This window comes from Branchiostoma lanceolatum, chromosome 11, assembly GCF_035083965.1.
Source record: "Branchiostoma lanceolatum isolate klBraLanc5 chromosome 11, klBraLanc5.hap2, whole genome shotgun sequence".
Lineage (NCBI taxonomy): Eukaryota > Metazoa > Chordata > Leptocardii > Amphioxiformes > Branchiostomatidae > Branchiostoma > Branchiostoma lanceolatum.
In genome coordinates, this window is record NC_089732.1 from 8,943,856 (window position 1) to 8,968,743 (window position 24,888).

The 24,888-nt window shown below is 42.3% G+C and overlaps 2 protein-coding genes across 2 annotated transcripts; one reads left to right on the forward strand and one right to left on the reverse strand.

The window, feature by feature from the left end:
- On the reverse strand, positions 1 to 7,689 carry LOC136445186 (uncharacterized). The gene is made up of 17 exons (XM_066443054.1): positions 7,606 to 7,689; positions 6,869 to 7,013; positions 6,334 to 6,459; positions 6,090 to 6,172; positions 5,744 to 5,915; positions 5,244 to 5,353; positions 4,850 to 4,966; positions 4,420 to 4,601; positions 4,035 to 4,131; positions 3,458 to 3,641; positions 3,162 to 3,287; positions 2,630 to 2,778; positions 2,027 to 2,201; positions 1,472 to 1,560; positions 1,016 to 1,088; positions 694 to 862; positions 1 to 342 (listed from the first exon to the last, which is right to left on the reverse strand). Exons 1-17 carry the CDS (start codon positions 7,687 to 7,689, stop codon positions 207 to 209), a joined length of 2,217 nt encoding a protein of 738 aa, XP_066299151.1. The 3' UTR covers positions 1 to 206.
- On the forward strand, positions 7,688 to 23,859 carry LOC136445187 (angiopoietin-1 receptor-like). The gene is made up of 19 exons (XM_066443055.1): positions 7,688 to 7,745; positions 10,179 to 10,517; positions 16,560 to 16,685; positions 16,860 to 17,012; positions 17,114 to 17,242; positions 17,608 to 17,892; positions 18,120 to 18,416; positions 18,565 to 18,864; positions 19,026 to 19,202; positions 20,000 to 20,118; positions 20,453 to 20,624; positions 20,748 to 20,858; positions 21,171 to 21,373; positions 21,492 to 21,605; positions 21,799 to 21,869; positions 22,009 to 22,049; positions 22,262 to 22,358; positions 22,906 to 23,005; positions 23,243 to 23,859. The coding sequence occupies exons 1-19, from the start codon at positions 7,688 to 7,690 to the stop codon at positions 23,342 to 23,344; spliced, it is 2,994 nt and encodes a 997-aa protein (XP_066299152.1). The 3' UTR covers positions 23,345 to 23,859.
- Positions 23,860 to 24,888: the final 1,029 nt, after the last annotated feature.

Genomic DNA, 24,888 nt, shown 5'->3' on the forward strand with positions numbered 1-24,888 from the left:
TTGGCTTAAGGTATCGTTTTGTTTCATAAACGTACATATTAAGCAAATAGTCACGCGACGATACGAGAACGGTAACTCTAAGAATGAAATCATTGGAGAGCGTCGAAAGATCTGAAAACCAAATTAAGCTACAGTTGAGTGAAATGTAGAGAGCGGAACACCACCGCGTGAGTATGCTCTCTGATTTATACTTCTCCGTTGCTGCGTCACACTTGGTCTGCTGTGTTGGTGCGCGGCACATAGAAGCTGGTACCGTGGGTTCCCATGTACCCGGCCCAGCCCTGCTCACTGTACGGCAGCACCCGGCTGCAACGGTCTTTCTCCTCGTCGGGACAATCGCAACTAGAATCATGAAGAATGTCATTAAACAAAGAAAACTATCTAAGATGCACAAGGAGAGCACAGATCTGACCTCATTCGGTCTATGTGGACTGAATCGACTACCGTAGAAGTACGATTACTATGCTTATATATTCTACATCTAAAAACCAACACCAACCACCCCCACGGATATCCGGAGTAAAAGCCATTCAAAACTTACTACATCAACACCGGACTAAGTAAAGATATCATAAACCTATCTTTGTCCTTCGTATTTCGAGATGGAAAATATTATCAAATTTCAACATACTTTAGTTCCTATTCATTTTGGTCCATATATGCACAACAGTGAAGTTTCGAATAACAACCTACCGTATTTTAACCCTGTATATCGTCATGGCACCCATGTGCACGTCAAATGGGTTGTAGTTCGTCTGCGACTGATAGGTGGCGCTGTCCTTGGTACCGTTCAGGCGGGAAGATGTGCATTTCTCCTCCACGACATGCTCGTAGGCGTCATGGTCGAACCCATAGTACTGGTCTGTGTGGGGGATTGTAGAGCAAAACGTTCTCAACTGAGAAAATAGTATACGGTATTAATCGCGAAGTTTCATTGCTGTCCTTCACATAAAAACAAACGGACAGTCATCAAGTCTACAAGTTTAATTTGGAAGAAAGTACGGGTATCACTCACTGTCAGGGCTGAACCGTTGAACCTCGTTTTCTATCATGTCTTGGACACACTGTTCATCTTCAGGCAGGAGAACCTGTCATATGAACAAGTAATGAAAAAATAAATAAATCTTAACGATGTGAGTATGCTTAGAAGTTAAAAATATCTTGATGGGCTTTCTAAAAAAGCCTAGAGTTTAAGAAGAAAATTATAACCGATGAAGCCATGGGAGTTGTACAGAAAATGATAAGAACATTGTAAATGTATCTTTGATTCTGAGACAAGGACTGTATCTTGTAACAAGAAGAAAGATCGTTGAAAACTGAAAACGGCGGATGTAACAAAATCTTTAGTGTAACTGGAGACCTTCAGAATGAACACATTTCGAATCAGTTATTTTCAGTACATTTCACCATCGATACATAAATGAACGTTCGAACAAATGAATAGATTTTTTAGAGTTTATAAACTGCTTACGGTTGTCTTAGCGGGGTAGAACCAGTAGGTGGCGAACAGCACGTCGATGGCCTGGGGGTCAGAGGTGTCAAGGGAAGGGGCCAGGGAACCTGGAGAAGTCAGCACAAATCTTGGCAACATGACCTCTTCCGTGGAGTTTTATCAACATTGTAAAGTACTAATCCATGAATTGTCACATGTGTAGTAGGGTACTTGTAGTAATGTGACTATTATCGTCTGCCATGTTTGTGGGTTAAAGACGCATGTGCAGTCATTAACATCCTTGCTGCTATTGGTTGAGAATAATCGGACGCCATCTTGAATCCATCCACGCCACCAACATGGCGGCATCGGCGCTTATTTTAATTCAAAAGTTGTGATTTCACCTACAAATATTATAAACAGCTAACTTACTTACTTTAAACGTATTTGTGACAGCTCTGGATACAGACAACCTGGTTGCTGTGTGTGTGGTGCCACATTAATTTTAAAAGAGTGCTGTCTATCAATCTCTTGAGTGTCCATGCCATATATAGAAAGGTATAATTTGACATGTATTTTGGTTTTCACACGGACCTGTAGACAGCAGTCTCTGCACACCTCCCTCGTCATGAGGACCCACGTGTCTCCGCCGTCTTCTTTCTCCGCTCTTCTCATCTTCCCTCTTTCCTCGCTTCCCTTTTCTGTCCTTCGTGACCGCCTGTAAGAGGAAACGTGACGTTATTGTAAAGGATAAACACCAGAAGATGCAAACCGTCAATCAATCATATCCGCAACGGATACACCCAACATTAGTGTAATGAAATGGTAAAGGTTACTGTGATGCTCAGGAGAAATATTACAACAATACAAGATATTAGCCCGGTTTAGTCAAATTTTCCTCTTCTGGTTTAAATTGGTCGTCTAACCTCTGCGCGTAAAATAACCCAACACACGTTTCGAGAAGAGTAGGGTGTGTGTTTGGCCAATTAAAAACGTGAGCCATTAGTATGACACAACGTACGGATAGCACCATCTGACCTTGTGTCATTTCAATGACACAGCCTAGAGCCACTTGCAAAAGCATCAAGCTTCACCTCAATAGAGATGGCCGCTTTACCTTGTCTAAGCCTAAGGTCTTACTATATCTACCCTTACTACAACAACATAGGCATGGCTCAATAATCCACGGTGCCATACCTCAGTCTTACTCATGTTGGTTACCTCAATGTCAGATTCTCCCAGCCACTCCCCGTACTGACCCCTGACCTCCGGATGCTGTTGGAGGTAACGGAGTGCCATGGCGGTGGTGTTGACGGTTTGGTTGTGCTCCAGATGGAACCGGTCTCCTGTAGAGGAGTAGTGATGGAGTGTTGTACCATTCTGAGCTACGTGAGTAACTGTCAGCCAAGCGACCCAACTATGAGGCAAGCGTTGTTACCTCGGATTTTGAAATGTAGTTATCTCTGTGCCTCCACGGAACAGTTTAACATATATAAATTTACAATGCCGTGCTTCAGATGAAATGTTTCTATCGCTAAAATCAGATATAAATGTGACTCATAGGATTAATGTTCTACTTTATGTCATCTGCATAAAGTCCGGTAAACGGAAGCATAGACTACAGAGAACGCAAGGTTCTGACAATTGAAAAATAGATCAGCATAGACTTTTCTATGTCATAGTAGATACCATATGAGTCTAGGGTAGCCGACTTTAAAAAAATACTTACTGGAGTCATAGATGGTGACGCCAGGTGGCGCAATGTTACCACCCATCATCGCCAGTTGGGAGTAGCCACTTGTCTTGAAACGAACCTTGCAGAAGTCCGCCCGGCTTTGCTCGTGAACATTCGTGCCTAATTAAAAAATTCAAAAGTGCAAAGGCAAAAATGTTTTAAAACTCTTAACTGTGTGCTGTTTATGTTTGTCTGTTTGTATGTCTGTGTGTGTGTCTGTCTGCGTCTCTTTAAATTTCAAAGTTTTAAAGATCGACATCGCTTTTCTTTTATCAACAAGCATTTCAAACCTTTTACGAAGTCAAACTTGCTGTTTTCCCCCTCGTACCCAGTACAGTCGGCGATCCAATAGAGGAAGACATCGTTCCCATGACCCTCTACGCTGATGGCCAGGGGGGAGGCCTGTGCTCCGACAGTGTCCCGGATGTAAGGAACAAGAAGAGGTTGTCCATTTCTACCGTCCAGAATTGTCGTCTGCAAGTAAGGAGAATGTTTCACTGCATAAGCATATCATTCGGGATGTATTGGTTAACAAGGCTGTTCACACTTAACTTAGTGCTAATAAGCCCCGTCGATCATCCGCAGAGACGGGGGACGCCTCAAACTTCCAGGTACTTTGGGTTCATTACTGTCCATGATTCCAAATGTCACATGTCTAAAGTTGTGGGTCATTTATCATGAAAAGGGCTGAAATAACGGAAAGGAGTATACTTTGCGCTGGAACAAACATTAAGTTTCTTATCATATCTTATGATGTTTAGCGCTTTAGGATAGAATTTTGTAGGCTATGTCCTGTTAGCAATGATAGAAAAGTGTGATATTAGAATTCGTAAATGAGTGAATATGTTCTATATGAAGAGTTCTCACGTCTGACTGGTAGTAGATTGGGAAGCCCGGGCCGTGCTGGTAGTGAACCATGAAGTCTGGAACGTCGTCGTCGTTATAGAAACCCACAGCTGGCGTACTGGGACAGACAAAAGAATGGACGATAAGCTTCCATTGTTTACCTAGAACGTCTGAAATACCATATGAGAACTAGTTTTTACACAAACTTTGCAGCACAACATTTCCCCGATAGATTTTAAAATACTTTTTTGATGCTTGAGCCGTATACTGCAGAGTGAGTACTTTCGTCAACACATGCAGATTAATCTTTTCTTGTTTTCTCTGATACAAAAATTGCACTGCCCTTGTATTGTTGTCCAATGTGCAAGCATTGTAGAAAACTACGTGTTTGATTCTTACAACACACCTGTAAGACTCTGACATGGGGAATGACGCGTTCCATAAGGCCTCGCCCGTCTCTCCGTCCATGGCCACGACTGTGGAGTTGAACATCGCCATTACGATGTCGACTGTACCGTCGGCGGTGAGGTCCACCAGTACCGGTGGTGTCATGATGCCTTTCTGCGGGTCACTGTACAACACCTCTGCCTAGAAGGAACATGGAGATGTTTTAGATCAAGTGTTACAGCGGAGGGTTTCTCATTCATTGTCATTTGGAATGTTTATAAATCAATTATTGTCATTGATCGAAGACTGCACATACCAATTTGAACACAAAATCGTGTCAACGAAAGCAGAATATCCAATGTTCTATTCTAAGTAAGTGTGACTTTTGTTAAAACCGTATACGTCTTTTTTTGCTCATCTATTCACGTACAAGCACTGTAATACCGTACATTGTCCATGTTGCCTTCGTACAAATCGTCCAGCGGCATCCGCCACAAAGATCCCGGATGTGTCTCCCCTCCGGTTCCAAACAACACAGTGAGGCGGCCATCTTGGCGGGAGTACACCTACAAGAACAACATTAGAACCTATATTTTCAAGCGCGTCTTTGGTTCCTTCTTGTACACCATTTCTACACTATACATTTCCATTGATTGTCTTTCGTAATAAAAAATATCCAGACGTTTAACATAGATACAAGAACACCACCATTTTCTGATTGCCTCTGTTTTAGGTGCTAGTATTTGGACCAGTCAAAATATCTTTCTTTGAAACAGATACAGCTTCTTAAAGACGTGAACAAGTCTGAATCTCAGACTGAGTTTAAGGTAGTTACCAGCCTACCTGGGGTGAATAGTAGGTTTCCTGCTTGTCCGGTACTTCTGCCCAGCGCAACACCTTTCCGTTTTTACCGCTCAGGATCAGCAGTCGGCCCGACAACCGGTACAGGCTGCCTGGGGAAAGGAACAGGGAAGATGATTATCTTCCTAAAAAGACATTGTCCATAGCCCCATCACCATCCGTATGACGCACAAACTCTTCTCATCCACCAACATGGCGGATGCGAGATTACGTCATAGTCACGTGGCAGCAAACCTATCATAGTTGGCTCACCAGGTTCTCGGAGCGCCCGCCCCCCCCCCCCCACCCCCCCCCCCCCCCCCCCAATGAGCAGCCAGCTAGTCCGGAACCCCATCCCCGTCCATAATTGGTATGAACTTTGTTGTCATCTCACTTTAATTCACCAACATGGCGTCGCTAGATTACGTAATAGTAACGACACTGCAGGTGCACTATATGAACCATGTATATAATACAACCCACCAGGTTATAATACAACCCACCAGGTTCTCGGAGCGGGTCCCCGCCATGAGCGGCCAGCACGTCCGGGACCCCGTCCCCGTCCATATCGGGAAGGAACTGTGCCGTGTACAGGTTCATCATCTCTACCTTAGCCTCCTGTGGACCGAACTTCCACAGAACCCGCCCGTCTCTGCCACTCACCGCCTGGAAGGCCTACAAACACAGAGATTCATAGACACACACATATTTAATAGATGATAAATGTACAGTAGCTGTTAGTCGTCATATTTCATCACATTGCAAACAGCTTAAGTCACCCAACGATTGAGTAAATTGCATGTTTTCGAGCAATGGGCAACACCTATGTTATGTTTTTGTTGGCATTACCCCTGAGCGCCCCCCAGCGAGACAGTCGTTCACTCCATCTCCACTGATGTCTTCGTTGCAATTCACTCCAAAGATCTCGTGGTCTGCAATTCAAGTAGAGGGAAACATTTAAGTAGTAAGGAAACGGGAACTAAAAGAAGGGGGGCATTTCTTTAAATATATAACGACACAAAATATACGGCTCGGATACGGCTTCAAGAATTTACCAAATAGATATTTAGTATAATATCCGTGATTCTGATACCTGCAAAGCTGCGCCACAGCTCACGACCGGTCGCCCCATCCAAGGCCAGCAGCCCACCAAAACATGGGAACGAGCCGTTGAAGTACAGGTCACACACAACAGACGGGATGTGGTATCCGTCGGCCCCTGTCATGGGAACGAAACGCTACATTACAGGACGCAAAGTCTTTGTTAAAGATCAGTTACCCCTACTTTGCCCCTGATTGGGTTGTATGGGGTAGTCACGAAATAGAAAAAGAGTGTGTCCTTTTGTTCAGTATTGTTAGTAACAAGGTCAATAATGATATTGGTGCAGATAACATGAAAAGGCTCGCTGGGTTGGCGAGGCCTCGGGGATGTAGCAGATATAATAGTACCGCGGCCGAAATAAAACTGTTGTAAGACGTCATCCGTGCATTCTCTAGTTAACCAACTGATCTTGGGCTACTATGTCGTTCCAAACAGTAGGAAAGACCATGGCTACTTTCCCGACAGGATGGACGCTTATATGCTGTCTATATTTCTAGTAACCTTATTTCATATTTCTAGTTCTCACCTGTCCCGAAGCCAGTGACCACGTCGAGCACGCCGTCTCCGTTGACGTCCATCAGCCTCATAGCGGACTCCGTCAGCAGTTTGGGGAAGGTGGAGGTCCAGACGTCCTGCACGGAGAGCCTGGAGCAGCCCACTGGGGCGGCCGGCTGGGGGTGGGCAGGTAGGTCGTTATCTTTAGGTGCACTGGAGAGGTTGTTTTGTTTGCTTTTTTAGGTGGACCTAAGCTGTGAGAAGTCCTGGAATGGGACTATTGGGTCGAGCAAATTCTATCACATATTAGGGTGTGAAAACCCTCAAGCTTGTTTTTCACGTGAAGGAAAATCCATGTATGGGGCCGGGGGCACGGACGCTACAAGTGGGGAACTGTCTTTGAAAAAGTGTCCCCAATGAAAAAGTGTCCCCCGTGAAAAATTGTTCCCCATGAAAAAGTGTCCCCCATGAAGAAGTGTCCCCCAAGGAAAAAGTGCCCCCCATAAAAAAGTGCCCCCCTCCCCATGCAAAAGATGGGGGTACTGTCGCTTCACATGGGTGTTCAGACGCTACAGGTGGGGTGCATAAAAGACTGGCATGACATCATAATGTTTTCCTAAAGAGTTCAAAACATTTTACTTGATACTGTATATAAATGTCAATTTAGAGCCTGGGCATGGACGTAGTAATGATAATGATTTATTTCATTTCCTTGTTTGTCTGCAAACATATTTTCTAAACGAGTCACACACAAAAATCACCACCCACCTTCCAAGCAGCTGTATCCGCCCCTGTCGCCACGTGATCACATGCGTCAAGTTCATTCCATACTCGAAATATCGCTATCACCATGGTAACCATCGCCAGCAGCATGAAGACAAGCATCACCACTAACAGGCACACGAGGCGTCGGGATCTTTTCTGGCTCTGGTGACTTAACCATGGCCGTTTGTTCCTGCCTCTTTGATCCCTGTGGAACATGTTTGTTACGCGTTTGAGAGTTCACCCCGGATATCAGGATACATGGATGTTTATAAACACACAGATATACACACACACGCACGCACATACATACACATACATACATACACACACACACACACACACATCTGTATCTGTATCTATATAGCCGGTATAACCGCCATTCGGCGTAACACACCAGCTTCGCAGGCACGCGGCGCGACAGCAGCTGGTTATATTACGCCGAACGACCTGTCACGTCTAACCTTCACATATCTAACTGCATGCATTGTTTAAAGCTATCTAATGAGGATGCTTCCACATCAACATAACACATACACGCACACACACACACACACACTCACATACACACAGACACATACGCAAACGCACACACGCACACACAAACGCACATACACACACATACACTCACACAAACACATACACGCATATATACATACACACACATAGACGCAAACGCACACACAAACGCAAACGCACACGCACACACAAACGCAAACGCACACACAAACGCAAACGCACATGCACACAGTACATAAGCACGCACACAAAGTAAAGAGGGAGGCTGGGAGAGAGAGGGGTAGGACATATCAGAAGCACACATCTGTATCTGTATTATACAGCCAGCACGATAAAGACATATTAATCGCCCTTCAGCATACCTCCCGGCACGATTGAAAGCTATCTAGTAGGGATGTTCCTTGGATGTACCTGGTGACAACTGTCCCTCACCTGCCAGGTTGAATCAGCGGTATCCATGTATCTGCTCCCTTCCCGTTCACAGTCTCCATCTCATCGTCTTCCTCCGAAAAGTCATTTTCCGGCCGCCACATTTTATCTTCCATGACAGCCCCACTGTCCTTTCCAATGACAAATCTCACGGACGGTGTTCAAAGAAAATGAAGGTATAGATTTCAAGAGAACGCAGAAAGGGCCGGCTGCGCAGTTTCAACCACTGAAATGATCACTGACTTGGGCCTGCTCTGTCATGTCTCTGAAACCAAGCTATTAGAGAAAACCGCCGTAACGTCGAGGTGCAAACAGACCATTTCAAGGCAGTACGTTGTTTGGCGTTTTTACTGAGTCTCTTTTCGGGTGTGGGGGGTATTTTTTCAGTTCAGTGAGATTTGGTGTCCCTAATATCCAAATATCCACGTAGATATTCACTATATATTGTTTTTCCTTCAACAGAAATTAATTGTGAATGTTCAGTTAACGTGTCAAAATAGAAGCCATGTCGTTAGGTTTTTCGGATATGAGTAGTGTGCTTGAGTTACTGACTGGACTCACTGATCACAACTTTCCTTTCACGTCTGCCCATTAGACACTAAGTATCTTTGTGTTTCCTTGATCAATCCATTAGAACGTCTTTACCGTCCAAAATGACTTTATGACCTTTTACACATTGAAACCCTTCCGATCGCGGCCGTGTTTACACGGTCCCTTACAATGCCGACACAACTGTTATGTTCCCACTACTGGATGCATCGATGGCGTAATGTGTTTACTTTACATGCTAGCACGTTCGCTTGGCAAGGGTTGGTAACTTCATCGTCCAAAACAAATAGTGCCGTTAGAAATATTTCTTCATCCGTAACGAACATGGTTCAAAAAGTCCCCGCCCTGTCATATCAATCACTTATAGATGCATTGATTACCAGTGAAGGGTGACGTTTCTGATCACAGGTTCTCGTACGTTAAATATTTACCGAGGTCACAGTAGCCTAACCGAAAGTCTTTGATCTGCAAGACCAACATGGCAGAAAGGTCTTGGAGGTGTTGTTACCTTGCTTTTGCCCTTCTTGAGGCCGCTTTTTGTACATGTGAGTTCCTATGTCTGTTATGTAGAGGTATCAGCTGATGTGGTTTGGAACTAATAAGTAGAGGAGGCATGTATCTTATCTATTTCAGAGGTGTACGCGGAAGTGTTCCAAAGTTGCAGACGGGGAAGTGGTAGACCGTGATCAGGCGTAAACACAACGGAAACTCGTCGATGTTATATTAGGGCCAGACAATTGTGCATTTTAAAGGCACCAAAAATAGATCTAGTGGGACTTTTGTTACACTGCAACAATTCAGGCCACAGCTGACGATATAGAAAATGGATGTTTTAATGGTTTAGTCATTCAGAAGATTTCCCTTTTTTTCTTCCCCGTCCGCTTACTTGTGGCACATTTGTTTACGTCTGGCTGTTTGACATTTCATATCATGTGCATACCTTGATTTGGGCATGAATCTTGGTAGCAACTTAGTGTAAAACTGATTGCTACGTGTTACATTTATCTCAGCGTGGGACTATTTGTGTGGGCTACGCTACGGTTTTCAAATATTTATTCTTCATTTCCTTATTCCTATTTCAGATGGGGTTGACGTGGCCATCTTGAACCAGTACCCGCTGATCCCTCACCTGCCGTCTGACGGGGAAACGTTCCTGACCTGCATTACAGACGGAACGCTTGACGGAAGAAATTATCCTGGCATCTATTACTTCAAAGTGGACTATTCACCTGCAGGTCTGACAGGTTTCACAAGATGGAGGTCAACCGACTTCAGCGTCACAGGGAAGGTCACAACAAGACTTTACCCGCCGTCATCTCCTGACAACAGCTACAGAACGGAAATCATCGGGGTTTTCTCCTGTAGTGGAATTAAAGATGCTGTCACCAGGAAGGTGTCTACTGTGAAAATTCTTAACACAGGTGGGGAAGATATTTTCACCGCTCATGATTATAAGGAATTATTACAATGTGCAAACATGAACATTATAAAGAAAAATGAAGTTTCGAAAATGACGTAGGGAAATAATCGTAGACTAGGTGTAATATGAATGTAAGGCACGTTAGGTAAATACTGTGTTTGAACATCATGATAGTCTGATATTGTGTTAGCAATTTGACCAATAATATGGCAGTGTTTATTTGTTTGTTTCTTGCGGTTTGCTTCATATAACAGTTGCGGCATTGTCGTAGTCACCATACGTTCAAAGGCATAGAACAACTGGCACTGACAGAAAGCGCACAGAAGTTACGTATATGAACGTGTTTTGCGCAATTCGGTGATCGCAAGCCCCAATACTTTTCCCTGTGTTCCAAGCAGCCTGCATCAAGCCGCTGTCATACACCCACCGTGCAACAGTTGGGGAAACTTTGACCATAAAGGTGCGCACGACTACCTGGTGCTCAGTAAGTACCATTCGGCTGAGTAAGGTTGGTAGGTCATCTGTGGCTACAACATCAGCCTCTGTACAAGATGCGGAGTACAGCTGGGATCTTCCGATTACCTCGCGCCAAGATGATGGAATATACAGCCTTGATGTCGACAGTGAAACGTCGGCCTGGATGCGCAGCTATATTACAGTGATAGTCACCGGTAAATGTCGTTTGATTATTAAATCATATATAGTCAACACGTACCATATGCAACTGAGTAGCATATTGGAATTATAAGGTTTATTCCTTTGTTTTTGTCACATATAGTCATTATCATCAGTACGGATGAAACGATGATGATTTGAAATAATTGTGATAGATAAATCTTAAAATGTAATAAGAAATCAATAACTTATATAGAACTAGAAAGGCCGTCATTTGCCCCTGAGCAAATACAGCATGTTTAGCCATACTCCTCCCCATGCAAGAAGTGTGCTGTCCCAAAATAACACCTGGGCAAATCGAAATATTAACTGCATGTAGAAAGGCAACATTTGCGAGAGCATCATACTTCGCCAATCTCCCTCCCGATGCATAAATTGACTGTTCCAAAATCACCCGTGATACCACTTTTGGCCTGTTTTTGGTCTGAAATGGATCCAAAAGTCCCCAAAATGAAGCATTTTGAAGTGATGTACACCAGAAATGTGTTGGAAGTCCTGTAGGGACATGTTCAAGGCACCCTTGTACCGAATTTCAGGTCACTTGCTTGTAAAACCAGGCCACAGGAGCCCAAAATATAGAAATTGTCTAAAAATGCCCCCAAAAAACTCCATAAAAATGATTTTCAGGTCTGTCTCAAAGAAATAAAAAAAACGCATGAGGGTATTTGCCCTCTTTACCTCCATGCCAAATTTCAGGTCAGTTGATTAAAAATTGGCGGAGTTGAATCCATTTGAAGATATGGCAGGAGAAGAAGGAGAAGAACATGAACAACTAGAAAGGCCGTCATTTGCCCCTGAGCAAATACAGCATGTTTCGCCCATACTCCTCCTCATGCAAGAAGTGGGCTGTCCCAAAATAACACCTGGGCAAATCGAAATATTAACTGCATGTAGAAAGGCAACATTTGCGAGAGCATCATACTTCGCCAATCTCCCTCCCGATGCATAAATTGACTGTTCCAAAATCACCCGTGCAAAAAAATCATCTCTACAAGTTCTGCGAGACCCCAAGAGCTTCTTACTACAAAGCCTTGCGTGTGTTCCTGCAATATGACCTCAGGTAACCTAAATAGAACACGTGTTCTTTGGCCAGTAGCAAATGGAACGCGGGGATCCTTAGATAGAACATGGATTCCTTGGTCAGCAGTAAATAGAACATGGAACGGAGATACCACTTTTGGCCTGTTTTTGGTCTGAAAATGGGTCCAAAAGTCCCCAAAATGAAGCATTTGGAAGTGATGTACACCAGAAATGTGATTTAAGTCCTGTAGGGACATCTTCAAGGCACCTTTGTACCGAATTTCAGGTCACTTGCTTGCAATACCAGGGCACAGGAGCCCAAAATATAAAAATTGTCTAAAAATGCCCCCAAAAAACTCCATTAAAATGTTTTTAAGGCCTGTTTCGAAAAAATGAAAAAAATCGCCTAAGGGTATTTGCCATCTTTACCTCCATGCTAAATTTCAGGTCAGTTGTTTAAAATATGGCCGAGTTGAATCCATTTGAAGATTTGGCAGGAGGAGGAGGAGAAGAAGAACGTGAACTAGAAAGGCCGTCATTTGCCCCTGAGCAAATACAGCATGTTTAGCCATACTCCTCCCCATGCAAGAAGTGGGCTGTCCCAAAATAATACCTGGGCAAATCGAAATATTAACTGCATGTAGAAAGGCAACATTTGCGAGAGCATCATACTTCGCCAATCTCTCTCCCGATGCATAAATTGACTGTTCCAAAATCACCCGTGCAAAAAAAAATCTCTCTACAAGTTCTGCGAGACCCCAAGAGCTTCTTACTGTAAAGGCTTGCGTGTGTTCCTGCAATATGACCTCAGGTGACCTAAATAGAACACGCGTTCTTTGGCCAGTAGCAAATGGAACGCGGGGATCCTTAGATAGAACATGGATTCCTTGGCCAGCAGCAAATAGAACATGGAACGGGGATACCACTTTTGGCCTGTTTTTGGTCTGAAAATGGGCCCAAAAGTCCCCAAAATGAAGCATTCTGAAGTGATGTACACCAGAATTGTGATTGAAGTCCTGTAGAGACATGTTCAAGGCACCCTTGTACCGAATTTCAGGTCACTTGCTTGCAATACCAGGGCACAGGAGCCCAAAATATAAAAATTGTCTAAAAATGCCCCAAAAAACCTCCATAAAAATGATTTTAAGGCCTGTTTCAACAAAATTAAAAAATCACCTAAGGGTATTTGCCATCTTAACCTACATGCCAAATTTCAGGCCGTTTGGCCCAAAAATGACGAAGTAGATTCCATTTGAAGATATGGCAGAAGGAGAAGAAGAAGAAGAAGAAGAACGTGAACAAAAACTAGACTGGCCGTCATTTGCTTTAAGAGCAAATTCAGCATATTTCACTTCGCCCCCCCCCCCATGCAATAATTGATCTTTTGACGAAATGGACCATCCAAAAATTCCATCTAAACACAAGAAGACTTGTCCCAAGATCTATCTATTCTTTATCTACATTCATTAACATGCTTGAACATATGCAAAGATACACAACAATACTATCAATACACTATATATAAAAGTACAATACTATACATCACCCTGGAAAAATGCGCAAACATATGCACTATGCAAATATACAAAACTATAACGTTGGGTAACATAAATTCGTGGGGTACTTAAATTCACGATTTTTCGAAAACGGGGTATTTAGGGATATGTGCTAGATGCAACATCAGTAATACCGCTAGAAATGCAAACTTGACAGACTAACGTATTCAGAACACTGGTTGAAAAGCTTCGATAACCATGCATTAGAAGGCGACGAGGACAAAAACTCTCCGTCCCTTATTGGAACAGTCTGAGGGCATCGTGGGAGAATCACACTGCATCGTTGTCGGCTGGTTTATAAGACAAATGTCACATCCGCTTCCTGCTAAACACAATCATTTACAAGACAACTTATTTTCTTAAAATTGCTGACCTGCAATTGGACTCTAAGTGTGATCAATCATCAAAACCCCTCTTTGTTGCTACAACCTACGGCACGTTTATTTTCCCGCCGCCATATCATTACCCAGAATCCTGTTGTCAAGCAGACGACAAAGGTTTGTGAGGAACACTTTTTTGTCTAAATGTTGCGTGTGATTGTGGACTGAGGACGATATTTTCCTCAAAGTTTGCTTCTAACACAACAAGGAATACATGGACATAGTAGTATTATCAATGCTACGGCATCCGGCTAACTTGCCATGAATAATGTACTCGTTGCCATGACGGTGGATGTCGACTTTGACGTTCTACCGACTCAACACACGGGTTGTTCCCGTAGGCCTGATGCGTGCGGTACGGCCGTTTTTTCGTGTATTTTTTTAACTTAGACACATCTATATCCATAGCACTCTCCTCAAGCCACGGATGGAACGAATAGCTGCTGTATAAAATGTAATTAGCAGTAAGATATTCAAGACGAATCTTCTCTCCCGAATTAATGTTCACCCCTGTCCGACAACACCGTCATTGTGCGTGCGGCGGACGGTAGTTTCAAGTTGAAATATTCTGGTGTCAGCACGACTAGCTCTACCATATCTACCATATATATGATTAGTGCAAACTTTAAGATAGTACATGATACTGACAGAATAATAGAAAAAAGGATGGTTTGTTGTTCTGCTGGATTGATTTTAGTCAACCATTATCGGGAAAATGGCGAATTTATGTTACCCAACGTTATTACTATTAGGAGGGGGAAGGGCTTCGTGGCACATACAAAGGCCGACATTGGTTTATCTTATATAAAACAATTTCATATGTAAACTATTATGAGATAAATAGCGTATGAAATTTCTAGTCTATTCTTAACCTTGCTATTCAAAAAGTATCAACAATTTAAGTTGTGTTGAACCCCTACAAGTTACAACGCAAAATGACCTATTAAAAACGTGCTAGATAACTACCGCATAAAAAGCCAACAATGCCTGTCTTTTTACAGTAAAATTATTTCAACAATTCAGAAGTTTGCTGATATTCATTCACATCATGTGTAGACAATCGCGCTTTGAGAGGCGCTTGTGAAGTATTACTTCCTGGGTCAAAGGTTGTTGGTGCAGAAAGTGAAACTGCATGCAAACCTGCTCGCAATCGATCAGATCGGCCTACCTCGGCCTAGTGGTATATCATCATCGTTGGTATGGGTTTGATTATAAGTTGTATATAAGTGCGACACAACCAATTCAGAGACGGATTGCATTTTTCTCGTCGTCAAGTCGTGATTTATTAGTGGTTGAAGCCGCCATAATTAAATTTGACCATGCCCCCAAAACCATGTTTATTTGGCAACATTTGCGAGAGCATCATACTTTGCCAATCTCCCTCGGAGTCCCTCTCAATGCATAAATTGACTGTTTCAAAATCACCCGTGCAAAAAAATTCTCTATTCAAGTTCTGCGAGACACCAAGAGCTTCTTAGTGCAAAGGCTTGCGTGTTTACCTGCAACATGACCTCAGGTTACCTGAAAAGAACACATGTTCTTTGGCCAGCAGCAAATGGAACGCCCGGAACCTTAGATAGAACATGGATTCTTAGATAGAACATAGAACGGGGACAGCACTTTTGACCCGTTTTTGGTCTGAAAATGGGTCCAAAAGTCCCCAAAACGAAGCATTTTGAAGTGATGTACACCGGAAATGTGATTGAAATCCTGTAGGGACATGTTCAAGGCACCCTTGTGCCGAATTCCAGGTCATTTGCTTGTTATACCAGGGCACAGGAGCCCAAAATATAAAAATTGTCTAAAAATGCCCCAAAAAAACTCCATAAAAATGATTTTAAGGCCTGTTACAAAACGATTTACAAAGGGCCTGGGGGTATTTGCCATCTCAACCTCCACACCAAATTTCAGGTCGGTTGGTTAAGAAATGGCGGAGTAGAAGCCATTTGAAGATTTGTCAGGAGGAGGAGAAGAAGAAGAACCAGACAAATACAATATATTTCACTCTACCCATACCTCTAGGTATGGGAAGTGAAATATAACAATATGTTGAGCCATACTAGGTATGGCTAAACATAACAAAAACAATATGTTGAGCCCATACCTATGGGCTCAACATAAAAACAATATGTTGAGCCATACTAGGTATGGCTAAACATAATTATTCAGTAGACATGTAGAGCTGTTGAAAGGCAACTGGAAGGTAAAGGAACATAATGTGTAAATTGAAGGCTGAAAAAAAACACAGGCAAATTACATCGCATGCTATCAAGCTATTTGAGGAATACTATGACCAAGGATATTATATGGGATAATGACCTTGCTATGAATAGGCCTTACATCTAAATTTCTGTTTGCGTATATGAAGCAATTGCAAGATATTTTATTCAGACACATACATTTGTATTTCAGATTGCCCGTCTAACAGTACCGGTCCTGATTGTTCCACCCCGTGTCTGTGCTACCATGGAGGCTGGTGTGACGATAGTGGAACCTGTATCTGTCCGCCGGGGTTTACTGGTGATAACTGCGAATTAGGTACACTTCTGTTCTTACACCAATTGATAGAATTATAACAAATCAATGCCACTTTTATTAATGTAATCTAACGCTATAGGACCATTTACTGAGCATTTTATGATGTAACAGTTGAAATTATTAGTCGGGGAACTGCCAGTCACTTATCTTTGTCACTTTTGGTCGTGGTTTCAGCCTGCGATAGTGCAGACCAGTACGGGCAGACGTGCCAGTGGTCCTGTAATGACGGTGAGCCTGTAAGGCCCTGTCGGAAGTCCCTCATCTGTCTGCCGGATCCTTACGGCTGTGAGTGCGCCAACGGGTACAAGGGATTCGACTGTGATACAGGTAGGTTGGACTTGTTACCTATTAAGACAAGCAAGCAAGATCAACTATGTCACACTTGATATATCTGACAACTGAATATCATCTTTTGTGCATCTTCTTAGCCTGTGATACAAATGAATACGGCCCCGGATGCACCAACCAGTGCAACTGTGCGAATGGTGGGATTTGTGACGTCAACAAGGGCTGTCTGTGTACCGGAGACTGGAGAGGACCAACCTGTCAGGAGAAGAGTAAGTTAATGCCCTTATCACCACAAAGCATGCTACACGGTCACAGTTAGCATATCAGTTTAGTTCGTCCTCAGTCAGATGACACCAGTTTCTCCAAAATTCCCTGTCAAACGGTCACACTCCCATCACTCTTATAACTCTTATACCCTGATAACTCATATCGCCGATAGAATGTAGTTGTAACTAGAACAGTCCCCGTAATAGAGTACACAAGGCCAGCAAATAGATTCCTTCGCGTGCCATACAGTGCCAATTGCACGTCGTTTACTGTTCAAGAACGGACAGTATTTTGAAACAGACATCGCATAAATAGATTACCGAAAATGCATGCATGTTGACATGAAAACTATCTTTCTGTTTCCTAGAATTCCGTATCTCCGTAAACCCTCCCTCAGTCCACATCTCTGCTGCAGCCCAGACCATCGCTACTGTCACCTGCAGCTGTCATCCGTGGACAACGAACGACTGTCAGACACTCACAGCTCGTGTTCCTGGCAATGAGGTTGCCCTTGCCCCTATATCTAATCGGAACGGTCGGCAAGCAAAGTGGGCCTTCACGCCACTTCAGCGGCTTGGCCAAATGCAGCTCGAATGTTCGGTTGCATACAACGGAGTATACTACACTTATGATGCAGTAATTGACATAACAGGTACGTACACGGTAGATGATCTAGTTTCCGATCAGCTTCCGGCCCTCGTTATGTGATCATTTATCGTAGCCCTAGATCATAGTAGATGTAACATTAGATTATTACATAATCGATATCGTCCATTGTACTGCGCATTTGATTTTTGTGAACGTATTCTACATTATTTTCTATAGCCTCAACAGTAAGGAAGATATCTTATAGTATCAAAAATGTGTGGTGTTTTTCAGGAATGGCACCATTTATTGTCTTCAATCCTCGTGACGTCGAAGTTAATCTTAGACAGAGCGTGATCGTGACTTGTGGAGCAGGAGGTGATCCCCAGCCCAACGGAGACGACTCCACTCTGACAAAGTCTGACAACACGGTTACTCATCCAGCCTCACACGCATTACAGAATACCACCGGTGCTTTTAGCATCTTTGAGTTCAACGAGGTTTCCCATGACCTAGACGGCGAGTATACATGCAACGTTAGGACCATAGCTGGGGATATCAGCTCTCAACCCATCACGATTGCCGTGAAAGGTGACAGATAACTTTTACCTGTTTATACACACGACTAGCTGCACAGTGTATGTACTAGTTCTTAAACTTGTTCATTCTACATGTTAAAGTATACAACTATGACTGCAGTCTGAATTCGTAATGTACCTATTGCTTGCTTTTGTTTTAGTTCCACCTTCTCCAATGATCAAACCCACCTTGGCCGACGTCGGGCTTGACTACATCCTTATAAACATCAACAGTCTACCATTCGGTGGAGATGGGCCCATTGAGAAGATGGCTTTGTGGTATCAGCAGCTACCCGTCGGACAAATGCGGGAAGTGGACGTTCCTCCTAGACAACCACAGTTCCAGCTGTCTAACCTGACACAAGACACAGAGTATAATATCACAGTCGTGTTGACTCGACCTGGAACAGGAGGCACTGGAAGGGAAGGTCCTAGTAACATTATTAGGACAGCAGTGCCAGGTAAATTCAATATCTATAATATCTAGAATTGGCCTCTTTTGCTTCTAAGCTTTCATGTAATTGCTTGCAGGCAAACCCATGCTTTTCCCTCAACAGAATCTAGCAAGTTGCAGGTCTATGTCAACTTTTCACATCTTCAATATTTCATTTTATTGTACTAGTTCATGGCGGCTGGTCGGATTGGGATGACTGGTCCCCCTGCAGTGTGTCCTGTGGTAACGGCACCAGGACCAGAACACGGACATGTGACAACCCCAGTCCTGCATTTGGTGGACAGGATTGTGAAGGACGGAATCAGCATGTAGAACCATGCCCAGATCAGCTCGTCTGTCCAAAGGGTAAGTAAATCACTTGTATACACTATTTGTTGCAAAAACTTGGATTGTCATTATTGATCAGAGCCTTATTTTGTCAGCGCAGTGCACCAGCGTTAAATGTGTGATCTAATGCAAGCTGATCTCTGCCATAAGGGTTGTATATGATGATGATGATTATCACCATTATTATTATCATCATCACCATTATCATTATTAATATAAAAATTATTCACTTACATGTTAGTTAGGTTTATGTAAAACGACCTGTATTTAGCCCCTCGGGGCACGAATGTACAATAAAGGTCTTCATTCATTCAATTATTTTGGCCCCATGTACTGACATGGTAATGTATGTACGCATAGACCAATCACTGAGCGTGGTGGTGGGTGCCGCTGGGGGTACAGCTGCTGTAGTGCTGTTGATAGTAGTCGTCATCGTAGCTATATTCTTCACTCGCAGGTTGGTTTCACATATTCCTTCTTGACGATATTTGATATTTTCTACAGTTTGTAGATGCGTTCTGTTTGGTGTACGACATTTTAAAGGAGAATTGATAACTAATCAACTTGTACTAATCGAAGAGGTAACATAAAACTGTACTTTCGCATCGTCTTGAACAGACGTCAAAAGGAACGACCGCCACCCCCTCCAACAAGAAAAACGCTATCAAACGTGACCGGAAACGCCAATGCGTCATTTGTTGAAGGTAAGTCTCCAAACTTTTCTGTTAATAATAACCAAAATGCCAAAATAACATTACGATTGTCTTATCTCTATGGTTTTTACAGATGATTTAATGCTGTATCTTATTTTCCAGAAGAAAGTGAAAACATAAGGCAAGATGACATTGCTGAAAATGTGGCACCTGAACCACTCACATCAAGGCACCATACAAAACATCATGCCTTAAAACCACTTGGCATGAATCATAGTCAGGTACGAAGTGTATCTTTTAGCTTGTTCAAGAGTGAAAAGATTATTGCATATTTCTCTCACCCCATCATATATTACCCAAGTTAACTGAACATGACCATTTGATAGACTTTATATGAAGCTCGAAGAATAATAACCTTCTATATTTGTTTCTATATTCTAGCCAGACTATCCTAGGAATGGTGGAATGAAATGGAAGTTTATACTGTTCGTCAGTCAATCCTAATATGCTTTCTAGTTTTGAATGTAAAACTGTAGCCAACCTACGTCACCGATTTTACTGTTTTAAAGCCAATTCATCATATATTCAATAGTAATTTGCCTTCTTCCCCAACAGCCTTCTCATCACATTCCCATGAAGACAATGACAATGAAAGACCGCGAGTTGACTTGGGATGACATCTCTCTTACCTCCAAGCTGCTTGGAACAGGTAACTTCGGAGAGGTTCGAAAGGGAACAGTGAACCTGGAGGGCGAAATGATACCATCAGCCATCAAGATACTGAAACGTAAGCACAAAATACCATGATATCACATTATTTGTAATTGCATGCTTGACATGCGCAAATGAGATACTGTAGTTATCCATACGGTTGTAGTCGTAGCTCAACATTGTTTATAATGTGCTGTAGGAGGTGCAGATGAGGCTAGCAGGCAAGACTTTCAGCAGGAAGTGGACATCATGCGCCATGTTGGCTACCATCCTAACATTATCAACCTGCTGGGAACCTGTGACCACCAAGGTGAGAGTCTTCTGCTAGGCTACATACCTCTGACATGCGTGAAAACGTGTGCTTTTTTTGCAATTATATGAATAAGTGTAAAAATGACTATCTTTAGATATAGAAGCATGGTGCATAGAGATGTACTTTTTTTTAAATTTCGTCTAATCCTAAGCTATATGTAAGGACAACAGACTGAAGCATTAAGGACTTTTACATTTCAGTGCCAATTGGTAGATTTCTTTTGTCAATTTGGATACAATCAAAATGCAGATCATTGCCATTACAGTGAAAATTTTAGATGTATGATTGATGAAATATATTTGTGTTCAGGTCAACAGTACATGGCACTGGAAATGGCCGGAAATGGCGATCTGAAGAAGTACCTGAGAACGTCTCGAGTTCTGAAAACTACAGACCCGGCATACGCCAACATCCGTCAGACTGCCAACACGGTTTCCATCCTGTCACCTGTTCAACTCCTGCGTATCGCGTGTGACGTAGCAACTGGAATGGACCATTTGTCTTCCAAGGACGTATGTTAGAGTGTTCTTTTCTAGATTTTGATATCTTGAATCATATATCAAGTGGTTTACGGTAACACATGTTTACATGGAAACGTGCATAAGTATCGTTTAATATCTCATTTGATAGGTTATCCACCGAGACCTGGCGGCCAGAAATGTTCTCCTCACGGATAGCCTCATCGCCAAGGTTGCTGACTTTGGTCTGTCACGTGGGGAGGGTATCTATGAACAGACGTCTAAAGTAAGTATATACAACAATCTGGTAACTAAAACTGGAACTTGCTTAAACCTCCTTGTTATTTTGCGCATCCTTCCAACCTGCCTTCAGCAGCAAGAAATGCATCATTCATACGTTCAATATGAAACTAGCAGAGATGGGAGTGCTTCGTTACCAGAGAGGCAAATAGTAAATTCCATTTTCTTGTATTTTACAGAAAGCTGTTCCTTTTCGATCCACTGCGCTAGAGGCACTGGGCAAGAGGATCTACACAACACAGAGTGACGTGTAGGTTTGAACCTATTTTATGTTTATTGAATTCAAATGCCAGTTTTTACCACAGCTTAATCTAGAACATCATATGACAAGAAAAGGAATTACATAGATCATAATGTATTACGTTATCTCTAATTTACTTTCCTCACAGGTGGTCTTTCGGAATTCTACTCTGGGAGATCGTCACCCTAGGTAAGCATGTAAGGATAGCTGAGTTTATGGCTCACAGTTTATCAATATTGTCAGTAATATAAGGCATCTTAATCATCTTTTCAGTAACAACAAAGATTGTGGCTCACAACATTATGATATTTATTTTCACTCACTCACTCACTCACTCACTCACTCACTCTCTATTTTGCAATAGTCATTAAAAACCTTCCGATTTGTCTTAACCCTTTCAGGAGGAACCCCGTACAGCGGAATGAAATCAAGAACCCTTCTAAGGAGCCTGCGTGAAGGATACAGGCTGCCCAAACCAAGAAACTGCGAGGATGACCTGTAGGTGTATTCCTTGACCTTTCACCTACCTATTGAATAGTCCCAAAAATGATTCCCTCCATTCGTCTCTTTTTGTCAAAATCCATTATCAATACTAGAAAGGTAACAATAATTTATTGCAGGTAAATATGTAATGTAACTTTCACATGGTATAGCCTAACAAACCGCTGCTCTGTTAATTCTTCCTCTAACACATTCATATAGAAGTGACCAGTCCCCCTAGCTCTGTCAGGCCACTTGCTACATAATGGAATCGAACACCACAGGGTGTCTGCTACTTTACCAGTAACCATGGTGACAGCAGTCTGGTCCAGGTCAATGACCTTATTTGTTTGAAACGGAAGAAAAAAAAGGAAAAAGAGGAAGAAGAAATAGAGCAAAATGATATGATTCCCTCCCTTTAAGTTAACAATCAGAAGAAAATGATGAAACATGATGATTCTAATAGTGTTATATGAACGTCTTTATCTTTAACAATGTTTTTTATAACAAGCAGTCCTATTGAGATAAGATACCTTGTAGGTACTAAAGTGTTGTTCAATACCAGGTACCAGATGATGCTGGTGTGCTGGCAGCGCCGTCCTGACGACCGACCCACATTCTCGGACCTGGTAGAGCAGCTGAGGAGCATGATGGAGGACAAGAGTGTGAGTATAGGATGTTATATTGTTCACAGTGATCAATGCTTAAGCTAAGAGCCCTAGGATTTCTATTTACTGATGCTATAATGACAAATTGTTTTCCTACGCGTACCCACATACATGGACCAATGACAACAAAGTATACCTACTAATATACACATCAATCTTCAAGATTATCATTTGACATGTCAAATGTCTGAAAAACAAGGTTTTCATTTCGCTTTACATCGATTCATGTTTCAGAGCTACGTCAACACTGAGAACGATGACGATTTTGAGTATGCTGTTGCGGACTCTGATGATAATGATGACATTGGTGATGATGACGATGCAGTCACAGGATAGCAAGAACAGGTCGACTTCTGCCTACATGTCAATTTGTGTGTAGTTATATGCTGTTAAAGTGTCTGTTATTGGTTGTTCATGTTTTTGAGATGATTTTTATTTTATACCGGTATTATCAAGTATATGTATATCAGCGTTTGTCACTTTGTTTCATAATACCAGTTACTTAAAGTTCTGTCGCACAGCTTGAGTACTTATATCAAGTAAAAGAATGCCTACGTTCCAACTAGGCAAATGATATTTGTATATAGACAAATCTCTGTCAAGTATTCCAATACTGCATGTATGCTGGTGTGTTGCGCCAAGGGGCGGTTATACTGTCTGTATATATACAGATACAGATATGCCTACTAAAGGTATGCCAAAGCATCGATATCGTGGTGTTTGTATGAGATGGAGGGCTTTCCTTTTTATGGCAACCATATTTTTTAATAACATAACAGTTTTTTTTGTTCACTTTGTAACAGTTCATATCTATATGTGTTATATGTTGTATCATCTTAATTATTAATCGATTCTCGGAAATGCTTTTAGACATTTGAAATTGATACAGTTGAATTGGATTTAATCTCTACAGTACAATGTTTTGAGATATGTATTGGTACTTAGTTATACGAAGACGTGTTTGATTAAATGATGATAGCGACACCTAACGTTTTATTAAATAATAAGGAACGTGTTGCTTTATTTGGGGTAAAATACGTTAAAACGGTTCCTATTAGATTATTCAGAATAAAGGAAACTAGCTACTAAATGTTCCATTTTGTGCAGTCGTCTGATCGAGTGAAATGAGCATGTGGGCGATCGTTTGTATTGTTTGCTGTTTATTATGATTTTTGTCTGCTTTATTACTACCCGACCGATAGTAGTACATGTATCACTATGCTAACTCCATTTACCACACATTTCTAACGAGCGAGATGGGGAGGGGGCATTTCAATGCCTCTATATATGAGAAACTGTCTACTCGGAAAGTAAATGTCGGTTCAGTGGGTCAAGGGTTAGTAAAGCCTCAAAGGGACCATTCCATTGCACCTGGGTAACGGGTCAATGGCCAACACGAACCATGAACACCTTTGAAAATGTTGTTTACATTCCAAGAGGAAGTTAAACAGGCACCTCACTGTTCGCCATGGTGCCAAAATATGTCTCCACTCTGCAAATAGTACGCCTCCAACCCATAGAAACTGTCTACAATAAGTCATTAAGTCATTATAGAGTGTTAGAATGTAATTAAAGTTCCCCATTTGGTGACAAAGTTTTCGGGGGGGGGGGGTCAAAACCACAGGTTAAACGTAATAGAGGCTCGTCATGGGAAGTCTGGTGTAAAGAAAAGTCCCAATTGAAAACACCTATACTTTCAATATTTGTATAACACTACTCATGATTGCCACTGATTTCACAGGGATTGATTGATGTAACAACATGAAATGTGGCATATCTCATCCACGGTCGTTTCTTGATGGCAACTATATTTGCAGTGAAGTTGTCCATAGAGTTCATAGCCATTTAGTCCCATGATCAAGTTTCCTGTCTGATATGCC